General features: G+C 48.8%; 1 protein-coding gene across 3 annotated transcripts; it reads right to left on the bottom strand.

The window, feature by feature from the left end:
• Window positions 1-17: 17 nt before the first annotated feature.
• On the bottom strand, window positions 18-12,379 carry DCTN4 (dynactin subunit 4). 3 transcript variants are annotated; one of them, XM_051794377.1, is made up of 13 exons: window positions 12,189-12,379; window positions 10,787-10,857; window positions 10,192-10,370; window positions 9,251-9,294; window positions 8,364-8,471; window positions 6,803-6,876; window positions 6,359-6,471; window positions 4,945-5,054; window positions 3,906-3,979; window positions 3,453-3,507; window positions 2,867-2,974; window positions 2,370-2,467; window positions 18-2,195 (listed from the first exon to the last, which is right to left on the bottom strand). In XM_051794377.1, the coding sequence occupies exons 1-13, from the start codon at window positions 12,321-12,323 to the stop codon at window positions 1,982-1,984; spliced, it is 1,383 nt and encodes a 460-aa protein (XP_051650337.1). In that variant the 5' UTR covers window positions 12,324-12,379; the 3' UTR covers window positions 18-1,981. The 3 variants fall into 3 exon arrangements, with proteins under 3 accessions (XP_051650337.1, XP_051650340.1, XP_051650339.1); XM_051794380.1 differs by lacking the exon at window positions 12,189-12,379 and adding an exon at window positions 11,178-11,866; XM_051794379.1 differs by lacking the exon at window positions 12,189-12,379 and adding an exon at window positions 11,184-11,866.
• Between the last annotated feature and the right edge of the window lie 312 nt (window positions 12,380-12,691).

Genomic DNA, 12,691 nt, shown 5'->3' with positions numbered 1-12,691 from the left:
AGAACCAGCGCAAAGAATCCGAGAGCCACGTTGTGTTTTATTGAAGGTCACTACACGACGTCAAGCATAAGGCAACAGGCGCCTTGTCGGGGAGCGGGGACAGAGGCAGGGACGCACCGAGACACCTTTCCTACCGCCTACAGCACCTACGGGGAGGGGGGAAAACAACTCGCCGAGCTCATCAGGCCGCTCAGAACAGCGCAACTCAATGCACCTTGTGTTTGTAGTGATAGGGGCGCAGGTTGTGTTGGCCTGCAGCAAACCCCAGGCCAGCACCAGGGGGACAATGGCCACCAGCCCCAGGCACGGCTCAAGCCCTGGGCCAGCCACTAGCTCGGCTTTTCCGTAGTCGTGTCGCAAGTGTAGCAGCTGTTTTGGCTACTGAACAGGAGAAGTTGCGGCCAGAGGTGCAGTGCTTTGTTATCTGGACAGGTGAAGCCGCAGCAGGCACTAGCGCTATACATTAACTACTAACTACAAGTCTCAAACTCATGCTGTACATCTGTGTGTAACCTACACAAAGTTACAACTTGTAAACGTGATGCCTCACTGCTTTGAGACCTGCCCAGGATCGGGGCTGTGGGGTGGGAGTCCCTCTCACACACCACGGCAGGTTTCTTGCGCTAAGGGAAATGTTTTGGGTGCTGCACCACCACCTGTGGGGAGCAGGTAGCCTCATCCTGCCTTCCCACGCACAGGATCTGCAGATCCAGGCTGGCAGAGCCATGGCATGAGCATCTGGAGTGACACAGCCATGGCTGGCTGGCACTCAAGCCTTTCCCAGCAGAGCAGCACATCAAAGCCCATCAGATACGTTTAACTAAGGTCAATAACTGAAGTGGGAATGCTCTGCAGGAAGAACCATCTCACCTGCCTGCATTAGCCATCTGGTTATGCAGTGTCCTGGATACACAGCTCTTAACCACCCATTTTAGTCTGGGCTGCAGCCAAATTACACACCAGGTAAGTGACCTTGTAGTACAGTGTGTGCAGTTAACAAATAAAGACTTTCCACCTTTACACCTCCCTCACACCCACCCTAACTAGAAAAACACAGAGGATGAACCCAAAAAACACCTTTGTGGGTTTACAATTACCAGAACTAATCTTAACTCTCCAGGTTTCACACCCTGATAACTATGATCCCTAACAACTTACGGAGCTGAAGACTGTCAGGCAGCCTCTCCAGAGCATTCCTGCCTCAGTCAAGAGATGCAGCAGCACCTGAATTCCCAGCTTGCAGTGTATCATGCTGCCACATCCACCTGAGGCCCAGCAGGCCGACAGCAGGCTCGGTTGCCAGTCAAATCCATGAACACTACAGTACACTATGTTTAAAGTTTAAAGGCAAACTCATCAACTCCTTTGTGAAAACAGATCTGCCACCTCAGCTAAGCAAGCTACATATGCCAGAGGGGTAGGGCTGTACATCCCAGTGCCCCACAGTTGAGGTATCCTACAAGGAAGCAGAAAACCAAAAGAAAACATTGTGCTGCTGCCAGTAACTTGCCAGTAATGCAGCAGACACAGCCACCTCTTAAAATGTTGGTTTGGGAAGGGCATAGTTCTGGGTGAAAGAGAAGTTGTTCATTACAGAGCATGGAACATCAGGAAAAAACGGTACGGGTTCTTTTCTGTGGATAAATCCAAATTTAGCCAAAATTATCTGTTGATAGAGCCAAACTCAGCGCAAACCTGGAGAAAGTGAGACCTTTCTCTGTGCTCTGACACGTGCTGCAAGTTAAACTAGCCTGTAGCAGTGAGGGGAAGAGGAGTGGTTGTTAGTTAGGGCACTACGACAAGGGGAGAGAGAACAAACCATCCCAAACCACAGCACCCTCAGCACCCTCCTTGCGGCCGGCCGGGGCCTGTGGCACACCCACACATCACAAAGGAGCTCTGGCAGAACCTTCCAGCAGGTGCTTTCTCAGTGTGCCAGTCCATCCTGCGCCAGCCGTCAGGGAGCAAGCGTTGGGAGCCTCTACGGGAGCACGGGGCCGAGGCTGAGCTCCACGTGGTGGGTGAGCCAGATGACCTCCGAGGAGTGATCGCCTTCCTCGTTGGGCCGGATGGGAGCAGTGAGGTTTCTGAACTCGTGCTTCATCTTGAAGCTCACGGTCACTTCGCCCTCTTCTTTCTGCGGGGTGACCTTGATGAAAACTCCCACCTTATTGGCTTTTCTGAAGGCAATAACGCTGCAAGGCGGAACACAGAGGAACACTGGGTCAGCCAAGTTCTCAAACCATTGTTCAGAGAGGAACAATGCTCTGAGGGGGAAGCAAAACACACTGAAGACAAAGAGGAGAGTGAGTTACTTGAAGTGCCAAGTTTTTAAGGAAGATGATCCCCACAGGACAGACAACACTCACTCAGGGTCATCCTGGAAGTCTTGAGGCTCTGCCAGCTCATCATATTCTGCCGCAGCATCTTTGCCAGCCAGAATAAGCTCCTTGGGAGGAACAGATACCTGAAACAGAGCAGAGAGAGAAAGAGGCCTTTCAGCACTGATCACCAGCTACACTGCAAGCAGGAGAGGGCCCTCCCCTTTTGAGGGCTGCTTAACTACAGTTTAACAGAAAAGTGATTCATCCTCGGCTTTCCTCTGCTCTAGGACCACTTTATTACCACCCTGCCAGTGAAATCATTAATTTCTCCCTTGGGTTCTGGATCTCAGTGAAGAAACAATTTCAAAATACTTTATGAGCTGCTGTTTACATTGGTGACAGTCATTTAAGCTTCAAGGAAGGAAATGCAACACACTCAGCAAGGGCTGAAGGACATATGAAAAGTGTGGCCTGTGGAAGGACAAATGGGAGTAGTAAGCCTTGGAAGAGGCTTGGGCTCACACAGCAGGAGGGTACAGTACCTTGGCAGTGCTGTTGATGTTGTCAGGGTCTCCCTCCTCACACTCCAGCAGTGTGACATGTGTGACGTTCTCCACAGGATTGGTCAGAGTCAGAAGGACTTGGCTCTCCTGAGGAGATTCAGGAATCACAATTCAAGAAGCAATTGTGCTAAAATTCATTGTTATTGTTAGCACCTCCATCTTCCGTGACCAATCAACGCCTTCAAAAACTGCATCATATCCTCTCAAGGGATGGACAGCAACCACCCCCAGTCTGTAAGAAAGGCACCAATGCCATGCAACGCTCTTCCTTAATATAAGAAATACGTATTTTTGGAATCTAGCCAAGATCTCAACTCCACACCTTTTATTCATCAGATATTGGCAAGTGCTTGTGAGGCCAGATGTCACACTGCACAGTAATCTACTGCTGCAGAGTGACAAGTACAGGCAGTGTTCCTCTGACCACTCCCCTAAACCCTGCACCCTCCAAACTGAGTGGAACCCTTAGGGAACAACATCACACGGTGTCACCTTCCAAAAAGATCCCACATTCACAGCTCCCCGCTGTGTCTCACCCTAAGACATTTCTGGAAAAGCTACTGACCTTCATGTAGCGCAGGTTGGGAATAGACATGATTCTCACTTCAGGGATGTAGTTACTACAAAAATAACAAAGCAAAGGACCATAAGGGACTGTGCTGCTGTCTATAACTCGCCTCCTGAAGCAGAGGGAGGTATTAGAGCTATCAGAGCTTGGCTTACATTAAGAGGAAAAATAAAGTGCCCTGCTGCTGTACAAGCCTAATCCTACAGACCTCTGCTACTGTGTGGGGCAGGCACAGCATGCAGTGGTTTTGTCAAACTGCTGAAATCGTTACTAGATCAGGAAGCAAACCTTTCGCAGATAAGGTAACTGTATTTTAAAAGGTGATTACACCATCCTAAGAGACGACACAATTCTACAAGAGGTCAAAGCAAGAGCACCAAAAAAACCCAACAACAAACAAATAGAAGGCATTAACTAAGCTGCTGTCCCCAGTCCCCATATCTTACTTACACAGCAACCAGCTGGATCTTGAATTTGATAGAGGTTGGATTAAATTCTGGTTTGCTCAGGTTATGTTCACATTTCTAGAGACAAAGATATTTTAGTCAGCACCAGAAGAGAGTGTGCAGTCACACACTGAAGAATCAGAGCCACAGGCACCGTCCACCAGCACAGCACATATAAAAACTACCTCAGGTGCATGGAGCCATCACGGTGCTCACTTACTGATACTCCAAAAATGTCATATCCTGCACTACCAGTGCAATCTCAGAAACACAAGACTTGAAATTTGTCTTAAAAACACCTGGACACTGACTGTAGAAGGAAGAAGGCACAAATACCTGTAAGCCCTCAGACTTATGCTCCAGAATCCAATAAAAAAACCAAATAGCTGGAACTCCTGATCTCCTCAGAGGCTACTCTTCAAATACAGGATCACTCAATCACTTATTTCTGAGAAAATATTCTGCATTTGCAAAGCACTCTGCATCTTAAACTTATAAGAATATTGGTCTATTACTTTGGGAACTAGATAAATATCCCTGTATTACTGAGAAAACAAATCATGTAGTAAAAACCCTATAGTAAGTCAATAGCAGAACTTGGATTTAACTCTTTCCTGTCTTCACTTCCCAGTTCTCTGCTTTTATTGTCTTAAATACCTTCTTTCTGCCTCCACTCTATGGACATCTTCTGTATTCTGCACTGCCTCTCCCTAATATTTTCTTTGCTGACTTTTGTCTTTAGAAACAGTAGATTTTTTTTTATTTCTGACTGAACTGGCAGCCTTCTCCAACTCCTTGGCTAGGCAGAGCACTAGCACAAACCCATCTTTGTATATTTTTGTCCCCCTTTCACAATCTTCATCACATCAGACATGTGACAGACTCCCTCACCTCCTAGTGCTGTTTTCAGTAATTTGGTTGAGAACATTCAACAACCAGAACCACGTGAGCAGTTTCTTTTAAAAGAGAAACACACAGCCCATTTCCCACCACCCAAGTTCTGAGAGCCTGGAAAAGGCAGGGTTTTGTCCCGAGTTCCCTACCCGGCAGCGCAGCGAGCGTTTGATCAGGAGGTGTTTGTGACGTGGGTAGAGCTGGGAAGCGCAGATGGGCTGGAAGTCAGGCTGCAGCAGACGCTGACGCAGAGTCGTCACTGGGAGCACCACAGAAAGCAAGACAAAGAAATGTCTCAGGTGCTGAAACTCGAGCTAGATTAGACTCTACATATGCACCTCGCACTGTGTGCAGACATGCCACCATCTCTAACAAATTTAATTTCACCTGCACCACATAATTCAGAAGCCACTCTCAACTGCCACTGTTTCTAGCAATGAATAGAAAGGTAAGAGCTGCATAAAGGGCTGCCCTGACCGGGCACAGTAACATGAGAGCAACATCAGTGCCAGCTCAGGAGAAACAAGGGACTGATCTCTCTTCAAAGCTGAGCTGGGATGGAAACAGAGTTTTGCAGTCATCTAGAACATAGTTCTTTCCCCTGCAAGGGCAAATGAGTTTCACAGCTTTGTTACCCTCACAGCTGGGTGCTGCATGAGTACAATACACAGCTTAGCAAGGGGTTTGTGTAACTCAGACTCACACATAAAATTAGTGACAACATAGTTCCCAAGGCAAGGAAGTCCCAGCAGCCAAAATCTCCCATGGGTTTCTCCCAAAAAATAGGCTCCTCGCTGTTCCCAGTGCTTAAGAGGCAGTGAGCCACCTGGCAGCCTTTCCCTCACCATGGAAGTTGTCTTCTTCACCAGCAGTAAATCCTCACAGTAAGGACAGTCTCATGGCAAAAGGAGACCAAGATGATCTACTCCTTCCCATAAAGCTTTCATTAATTAATTGATATTGGCAGACTTTGTAGGCCTGCAGACCTACCCAGAACATCTGCCCTATGTGGAGCCACCTCAGCTGGAAGCCCACATTGCTCCTGTACCTGCTGGTTTATCTTGCTTACTCCAAGTGTCACTGATCAATTTATGGTATTTGTGGATTAAATCATGAGTCAGGTAAACAACTGGCAAGCATACACAAGCTGTTCCAAGCTGATGTCAAAGCAATGTGCAATTGTTACTCAACAGCCTGGTTTTGGTTCCAGCTCCCCAGCAGCTCAGTTATTTCCTTAGTTCCTGCTATTATTTGAAAAAGGATGTCAGCTCTTTTCTCCATCCAAAAGTTGATGCTTCACACACACAGAAATTATGGTCAGCAAGGGAATAAAACAACCCTTCAGAGGCCTGAAGCATCTGGCTCTGAGCTTTCCACATACAACATGAAGCTGAAGTTGCATTCAAAATTACCATTTAAAAGGTCACACATTTCCCACAGTTTCAATTCCAGTATAAAAATTACCAGAAGCGTGGGTCATTAGGAACTTCATAGACACGTTTGTAGGCACTGCCTATGTTATAAAATGTAAGGGCAAAAAGTGACAGTATACTAAGGTGTTACCTTCTGTCAGATTGATTGGTCTTGTATAGTAATCCTCAGGAAGAGGCTCCACTTCTTCCACTGCATCAGCTGGCTCGATCTTGATCTCCTTCTGGTCTTCTCCTTCTTTCAGGCTGAAGCAAAATAAGGGACAACTTGGTCATAAAATATGGCATGTGTGCTCTGACAGCAACCACAGTAACTGCATTCCAGCACAGAAGGCAGTGAGAGTGAGATTGTAAGACAACAACTGCACAAGGGTGTGAGCAGTCACTTGTTCCTATGGAGAGAGAGCAACACATCTGGCGCTGCTGCACAGAGATGCACGAGGACTTGATGTCTCTCCAACATCTGCTCTCACTGCTACCTGCTAACATGTCCATCATCTTTCTAAAGTTGCTGTACTGCTCTCTTGCCTACACCTCCAATCCTTCCCCAAAAGGTAACCCCAACCCTGAGACTCACGAGAGTCCAGCGAGGGCACTGATGGGCGCTCCGGGCCTCTGGCGCTGAAGCCTGGTTCCAAGGCCATATTTGTCCTATAAGGAAAGAAGGAACTGTCAGCTTCAGGTCTGCTTCCTACCAGGACAAAAACCCTGCTGCAAACTCATCCTTTGAGCTGCATGACAAGCATGGGGGGATAAGCAAAGGAAAGCAAAAGGAAAAGGTGTTCACTGCTTCCCAAGATACTTTCTTCTGCTTAAATTGTTATTAAGGAGAAAACAATTCCCACTGCACTGCAGACAAGGAAAGATGGATGTGTGTGGCTACTGCTTATAAAGCTTTTGCTCCTTACTTACATCACCAGCCTGCACTACTGACACATTTCCCCTGATCTTCTCTTCAGAGCAACTCCATGACAAGTAGTGTAGAACGAGAGCTCAGCTGCCAAAAGAACTGGGTTGACGTGGCTATGCATCCATCTGAAATGCTCCGTAGCACTACTAGAAGCAGCTGGAAGATTCAAACTCCTACAAGTCTCATTACCTACACGTGCCTCAGAAGGAGTGGCTGAGCTACTTCTCAGCTTTCTAGAGCTGAGCTGTACACAGGGTGCTTGGAGGCAGATATCTGCCTTGTGGGCAGGACTGAAAACCTGAATTCTCACGAAACGAGAAATGTGAGCATCAGCCTACTCTAGTGATTTTTCAAGGGTGAGATGACTCATGTTTGTGGTACTTGACTCAGCCAAGCTAGGTAAAGGACTGGTTTTCAAGTGTACATTACTTACCCGAAGACACTGCCCTGTTTCTAAACTAACAAAAAATAGTTTTGTTACAACTTTTACCCTCTTAACAAGTTGGCCTTCACCTATGTTTGTTCTAGGCACACCCAAGCCAGAGGCCCTGAGGCAAGGTGTACAGTCTGCTACTCCCCTTCAGTTGGTACCATGAGAGCTTTAACACCAGCAGAAACTGTGAAAAGACTTACCACTACGTGTATAGTGTGTTGCTGTGGAGAGCCCCCAAAATAGCAGCAGGTAGCAACGGAGACAAAAAATGCAGCCATAAGACACAAGCAAGGGCACAGAGCAAGCACAGTTAATCAAGAAGTAGCAAGCAAATGCAGTCACTCAGCTAAACAAAGTAAGCGTTTACCTGCCAGTTACAATAAACAAGTCATTCAAGCCACAACCAAGTCTTAAGGTTAATATCAGTCGAGATTTCATGCAGAGGAAGTGCCAGACAATGCTGATCTATCTGTCACTGAGCTGTGGAATGAACTGTCCTGAGAAAGAGCTGCCACTGGCATTGTGGCTGCAGTTGCACTGCATTTCACTGCTGGAGAACATATTCCTTGGTATGGCAAGCGTAAACCCTCCTGGCACTGACAGAGAGGACTACCAGAAAGAGAGGGGCAATGGGTGTAAAACTACTCGTCCCTAAAGAAGCCCTCATTTTCTTCATGTTGTCCTCAACTGAAAAAAGCTGGGCAGGCCTGCTGTGCTCCCAACTATCTAATTTTCCACGCTGAGGCTGCTGCCCGTCACTTTTGCTGCTCTGAGGGGGCAGCACACCCAGCTCACCGAAAAGGCCAGGGGCACGTAGTTTCGGCGTCGCACCAGCTTCTTCCGGTCCCGCTCGATCTTCTCCTTCTGAGCCAACTGCTGGTAGTACTCAACCAGTTTGTTAATCTGCAGGGATGGAAAGGAACAGGCACCCAGTGTAAGGGGAGCAACGTCGGGTCAGCTGCAGTGTTTGCTTGTGAAGTAGCTGGGGTCGCTGCTACTTGTTTCACTCAGTTCCCACTACCTGCTGTATTGCGAAGGATACACTTAAACAAGTCTGTGTGTCTCAACATGTCTTAACCCACGGTCTGGGTGACAAACTGACCCTCCCTTGGGAATGATGTGTGTTGGAGAGCAGTTTCCCAGTTCTCACTTTGCAATTCAGCAACTGAGACCTCATTCATAGATTTGCCGTGACCAGACAGAGTAATGTCATGTGGCCAAAATCCAGCAATCTGGATTAGTGGAGCAAACAGCATCTTTAGCATCTTTTCCCCCCTCCCCGAGGCTGGTCACATTTAGAGTGGAGCCCTAACGGGTGACAGGGAAGGGTGTTAAAGGTGCAGCTGTGTTTTCCAGATCCTAGACACACTCTTGATTGGAAAACAGCTTTTTCTCACATACATACTCAGCATATTCACCGGTGGTGTTTTAACAACACTATTAGATAGGATGTTTTCAGCTGAGTTTCTTCTCAAAAGGAGATTTTATACTGCGATATCCTCAGGGGAGCCTCTAAGAGGCCTTCCCTCCATTGAATTCAGTCAAGGTGGAGATTAGGAACTGGAACTGGTATCTGAAGGATTATATAGATGCAGAAAAAGTGATTGAGAGGGCCTGACACCTCTAACAGCTCTTTCTGGCTGATCCATCTCAGCCCAAGCACGGCCTTCCTGCTCACTCACCCTCTGTGTGTGAGGATTCTCCGGCTCCTGCCAACCACCACTCGCTGCAGGAGGAAACAGAAAAAACAAAGTCCACGGGAGATTTCCAGACTCCATCACACTCCACACTCAACTATCTCAGTGTTACTCATAAAATATGACACTGCCTATTTTTGCTACACTTGCCACTGCAATTCTTTAAGCTCATGCCTGTACAAATATCCACCTCTTAAAGCTTTTCACAGGCAGTTTTGGGCTGAAGGAGCTTTGGCAGCTTTCGTATCGTGTTTTTAAACAAGTGCTGTTTGAGAGACACTCAGGACAGCAGTTAGGAGTCATTTTACCAGCAGGTACATGACTTTATGTGTGTGTCTTGTTACTGGCTGCCACTGTCTCTGCATTTCCAGCTCCCACTCTTCAGTTACATCAACACTGGAAGTCAGAGAATCTGCTTGGCCTACTCAGCCCTGTTTCTGGAGCCTGACAGATATTTTCTGTTCATCTTACATACCAAAAATAGATGAAAGCTTTGTGCTATTGTGAAGAGAAAAAACAAGTACAAACACTGACTAGCAACTCCAGAATAAGTCAAGGTGCACAAAAGTGATGGAAAATAAATTACATGTTTATGCTGTCAGACTGAGTAGCTTCAAAGGCTCTGAGAGCACACAAACAAGACCTCGGCTGTGGGGAGAGAGCACTAACACAGCCCCTCGTTTGACAGTTTTCTCACTAGTCAGGTAACAAGAACATGGAAGTGGGTCACACATGCCACTAACTCAGCTCTTCAGAGGAGACTTCAGCAACAAACCACTTTCCTGTGAATTTCTAACTGTGACTCCAACCCTAGGCAGATCCTAAACCTATAGTACAGTCAGGAGCTAATGTGATTATCTGTCACCTTCAAAACACAAACAGGGCTCCTGCTGTAACTCAGTTCTCTGTTTCTGACTGTCCCTTACCTACAGACTTGTCTGCCATCCCGACATCCCGGGAAGTCCAGCGGCAGAACCCACAGGCCAGGTAATAGGCTTTCTTCATGGTGGTCTTGGCCGGGTCGTCGGGGAGCGGGGCGGGGATGCTCGTGGCACGGGTGGAGAGGGTGTGCATGCAGCAGGGGCAGTCAAAGCAGTTGGCACACCTGCAGACAACCACACAGTGCTCTGAGAAGGCTCCCAGGCTGAGGGAAAAGCTCTCAACAACCAGATCAACATTAAACCAACCGACCTTTTCCTCAAGGGAAAAAGGTCACCAGAGCCATCGGGGGAACAGGAGGGGTTCAGAGTCAACTTCAGAATGGCAACAGTGAGAAACACCGAGGGATAATAAAAACCTCTTTGTATTATGAAACAAGTCATCACAAAAAAAATGAAAAAAATCCATGAACAGCACCTGATAGATCATGGCAATGATTTATTCCCCAAAACAGACTCAATGGTAAAAAGCACCGATGTAATTTTTGAAGAGTTTCAGACAGACACGTCAGGTGCTGACTAAGGAAGGAGCTGTTTAAAATATAGGGAGCCTTGATGAAAATAAAAGCAAAAGCAACCTTACCTATTCTTTTTCAGCTTGGCTTCAGCTGAAGGCATGTTTTCCAGGCAGCTGGGGCAATAGTGGGAGTCCACCTGAAGGAGAAGGCAGTCACATCACACGTGTTACCTGGCACACCAGACAGCACATGGCACCTGCCACACGATTCAACAGGGATTCGTGTCTGGCAATCCCTGGTGCAGCCAGGGAAGGCTTGAGGCATTTTATGGTATTCAAAATCTTAGCCTGTTTCAGCCTGATTTTGTTCTTTAATAACATGAATCAGAAGGCTTCTTAAATCAGAATGGATTAAATTACTCCACCTTGTAAGTGAGAAAAATTCAGCCTTTAGCAGCTACCAGAATTTCATTCTGCAGCTTGAACCACAGGTTTTAACGTGTTATTTTCTACTTACACCTACATTTATTCTGTCCTTGCCGTTGCACTGCTCAGATTTATGTACAATTCAGAACACTTTTTATCTGTCTGCTCTCACATCGAATTTTGTCAATTAAAACAACACCAGCAAGACTGGGGGCCCCTTCTTGAAGAGGAATTCAAACTGATTAATAAACATGGACATGCACAATGACTACACTTCTCACACCACAGTAAATCCATCATGGATGCAGCCTGGTGACAAATCTGCTGTTCAGAGGCCTCAACCTTTCCTTAAAGACTCCTCTTCTGAGATCAGGGCTGCACAGTCATTCTTTCAAGGCTTTCCAAATCTATCACAGTTTCTTAGTTCAACCAGGCTTCCACAAAATCAATTCTACCGGTTTGACTATGACAGTTTGTGAAGCCACAAACCCTCCACAGCAGAAATCACACTGTAAAATAATGTGGAGTGGTGTGCGTGGGGGGGTCCCTGTCTCTGACCGGCCGGGGCAGATGGGGATGTGTGTGGGAGGGGGGGTCTTGACCCTCCCGGCGAGGCCCCGCAGAGGGGTAGGGAGGCTCCGGTGCCCCAGACCAGTCCCACAAAGGTTTTGGGGGGCCCTCGTTGCCTCAGACTGGTCTCACAGTGGTTTTGGGGGGTCCCCGCTCCCCTCGACCAAGGCTTGGGGGGGGCACCTCCCTCAACGAGGGGGAGCTGCCCCTGTGCGCTGGCCTCGGCCAATCACAGCCCGAGCTCCGCCGACGGACAGGCGGTACAGCCAATCCAAAGTGAAGCACCGCCCCACCCATCACCCAAGGCCAATCGTCGCACCCCAGGCAGCGCTGCGCCCACCCCCTAGAAGGGCCACCGACCAATAGGAAGGCAGAAAGCGAGTGAGCGGCGGGAGAGCCACCCAATCGGTACCCGCTCTGCGCGCATCGTCCCGCCCGGTCCCGCCCGGTCCCGCCCGGTCCCGCCCGGTCCCGCCCGGTCCCGCCCGGTCCCGCCCGGTGCGCGGGCGCGGCGCTGCCGGGACGCCGTTACCTCATGCGAGACGCACTCGAGCGAGCGGAGCTCGCTGCAGTAGCGGCAGAAGTACAGCTGCGGCAGCGGTGCTCGCAGCTCCTTCTCGCCGCGCACCAGGTACAGCACCCGCTCCGACTGCAGCAGCGACGCCATCTTGAGAGCGGGCGGGCTCCGCCGTGCCGCCGCCGCCTGACGTTAGCGCGCCTCAGCGTGACGTCAGCGCGCCGCGTGGCCACGTGCCCGGCCGGGCGGGGCGTCCCGGGGTGACCCGTTGCAGGGACATCCTGGGGACCGAGGGCCTCCAAACCCGGCAGGAACAGAGTGGGGCAGCCACAGCTCCTCCAGGCAACCTGTGCCAGCCCCCCGCCACCCTCATAGCCAAGAATTCCTTCTCAATATTCCATCTAATCCTACCCTCTGACAGTGGGAAGCCGTTCCCCCTTTTCTCGTCCCTCCGTCCCTTGTCCAAAGTCCCTCTCCAGCTCTCTTGCGGCCCCTTTAGGCACTGGAAGGGGCTCTAA

This window comes from Manacus candei, unplaced genomic scaffold (assembly GCF_025592945.1).
Source record: "Manacus candei isolate 608988 ecotype Guabito, Panama unplaced genomic scaffold, ASM2559294v1 h1tg000037l, whole genome shotgun sequence".
In the NCBI taxonomy this organism is placed as follows: domain Eukaryota; kingdom Metazoa; phylum Chordata; class Aves; order Passeriformes; family Pipridae; genus Manacus; species Manacus candei.
The sequence above is the reverse complement of the archived record's forward strand: the minus strand, read 5'-3'. Positions and strand labels throughout refer to the sequence as shown.

Bases quoted from the DNA above. Each gene is read 5' to 3' on its own strand.
- DCTN4 (XM_051794377.1), bottom strand. From the start codon at position 12,323: ATGGCGTCGCTGCTGCAGTCGGAGCGGGTGCTGTACCTGGTGCGCGGC. The intron at 3,980-4,944 runs GTAGGGAACTCG...CTTTGTCTCTAG, and splicing joins AACGCTCGCTGCGCTGCCGG to AAATGTGAACATAACCTGAG. The intron at 2,468-2,866 runs GTACTGTACCCT...GCTCTGTTTCAG, and splicing joins ACATCAACAGCACTGCCAAG to GTATCTGTTCCTCCCAAGGA.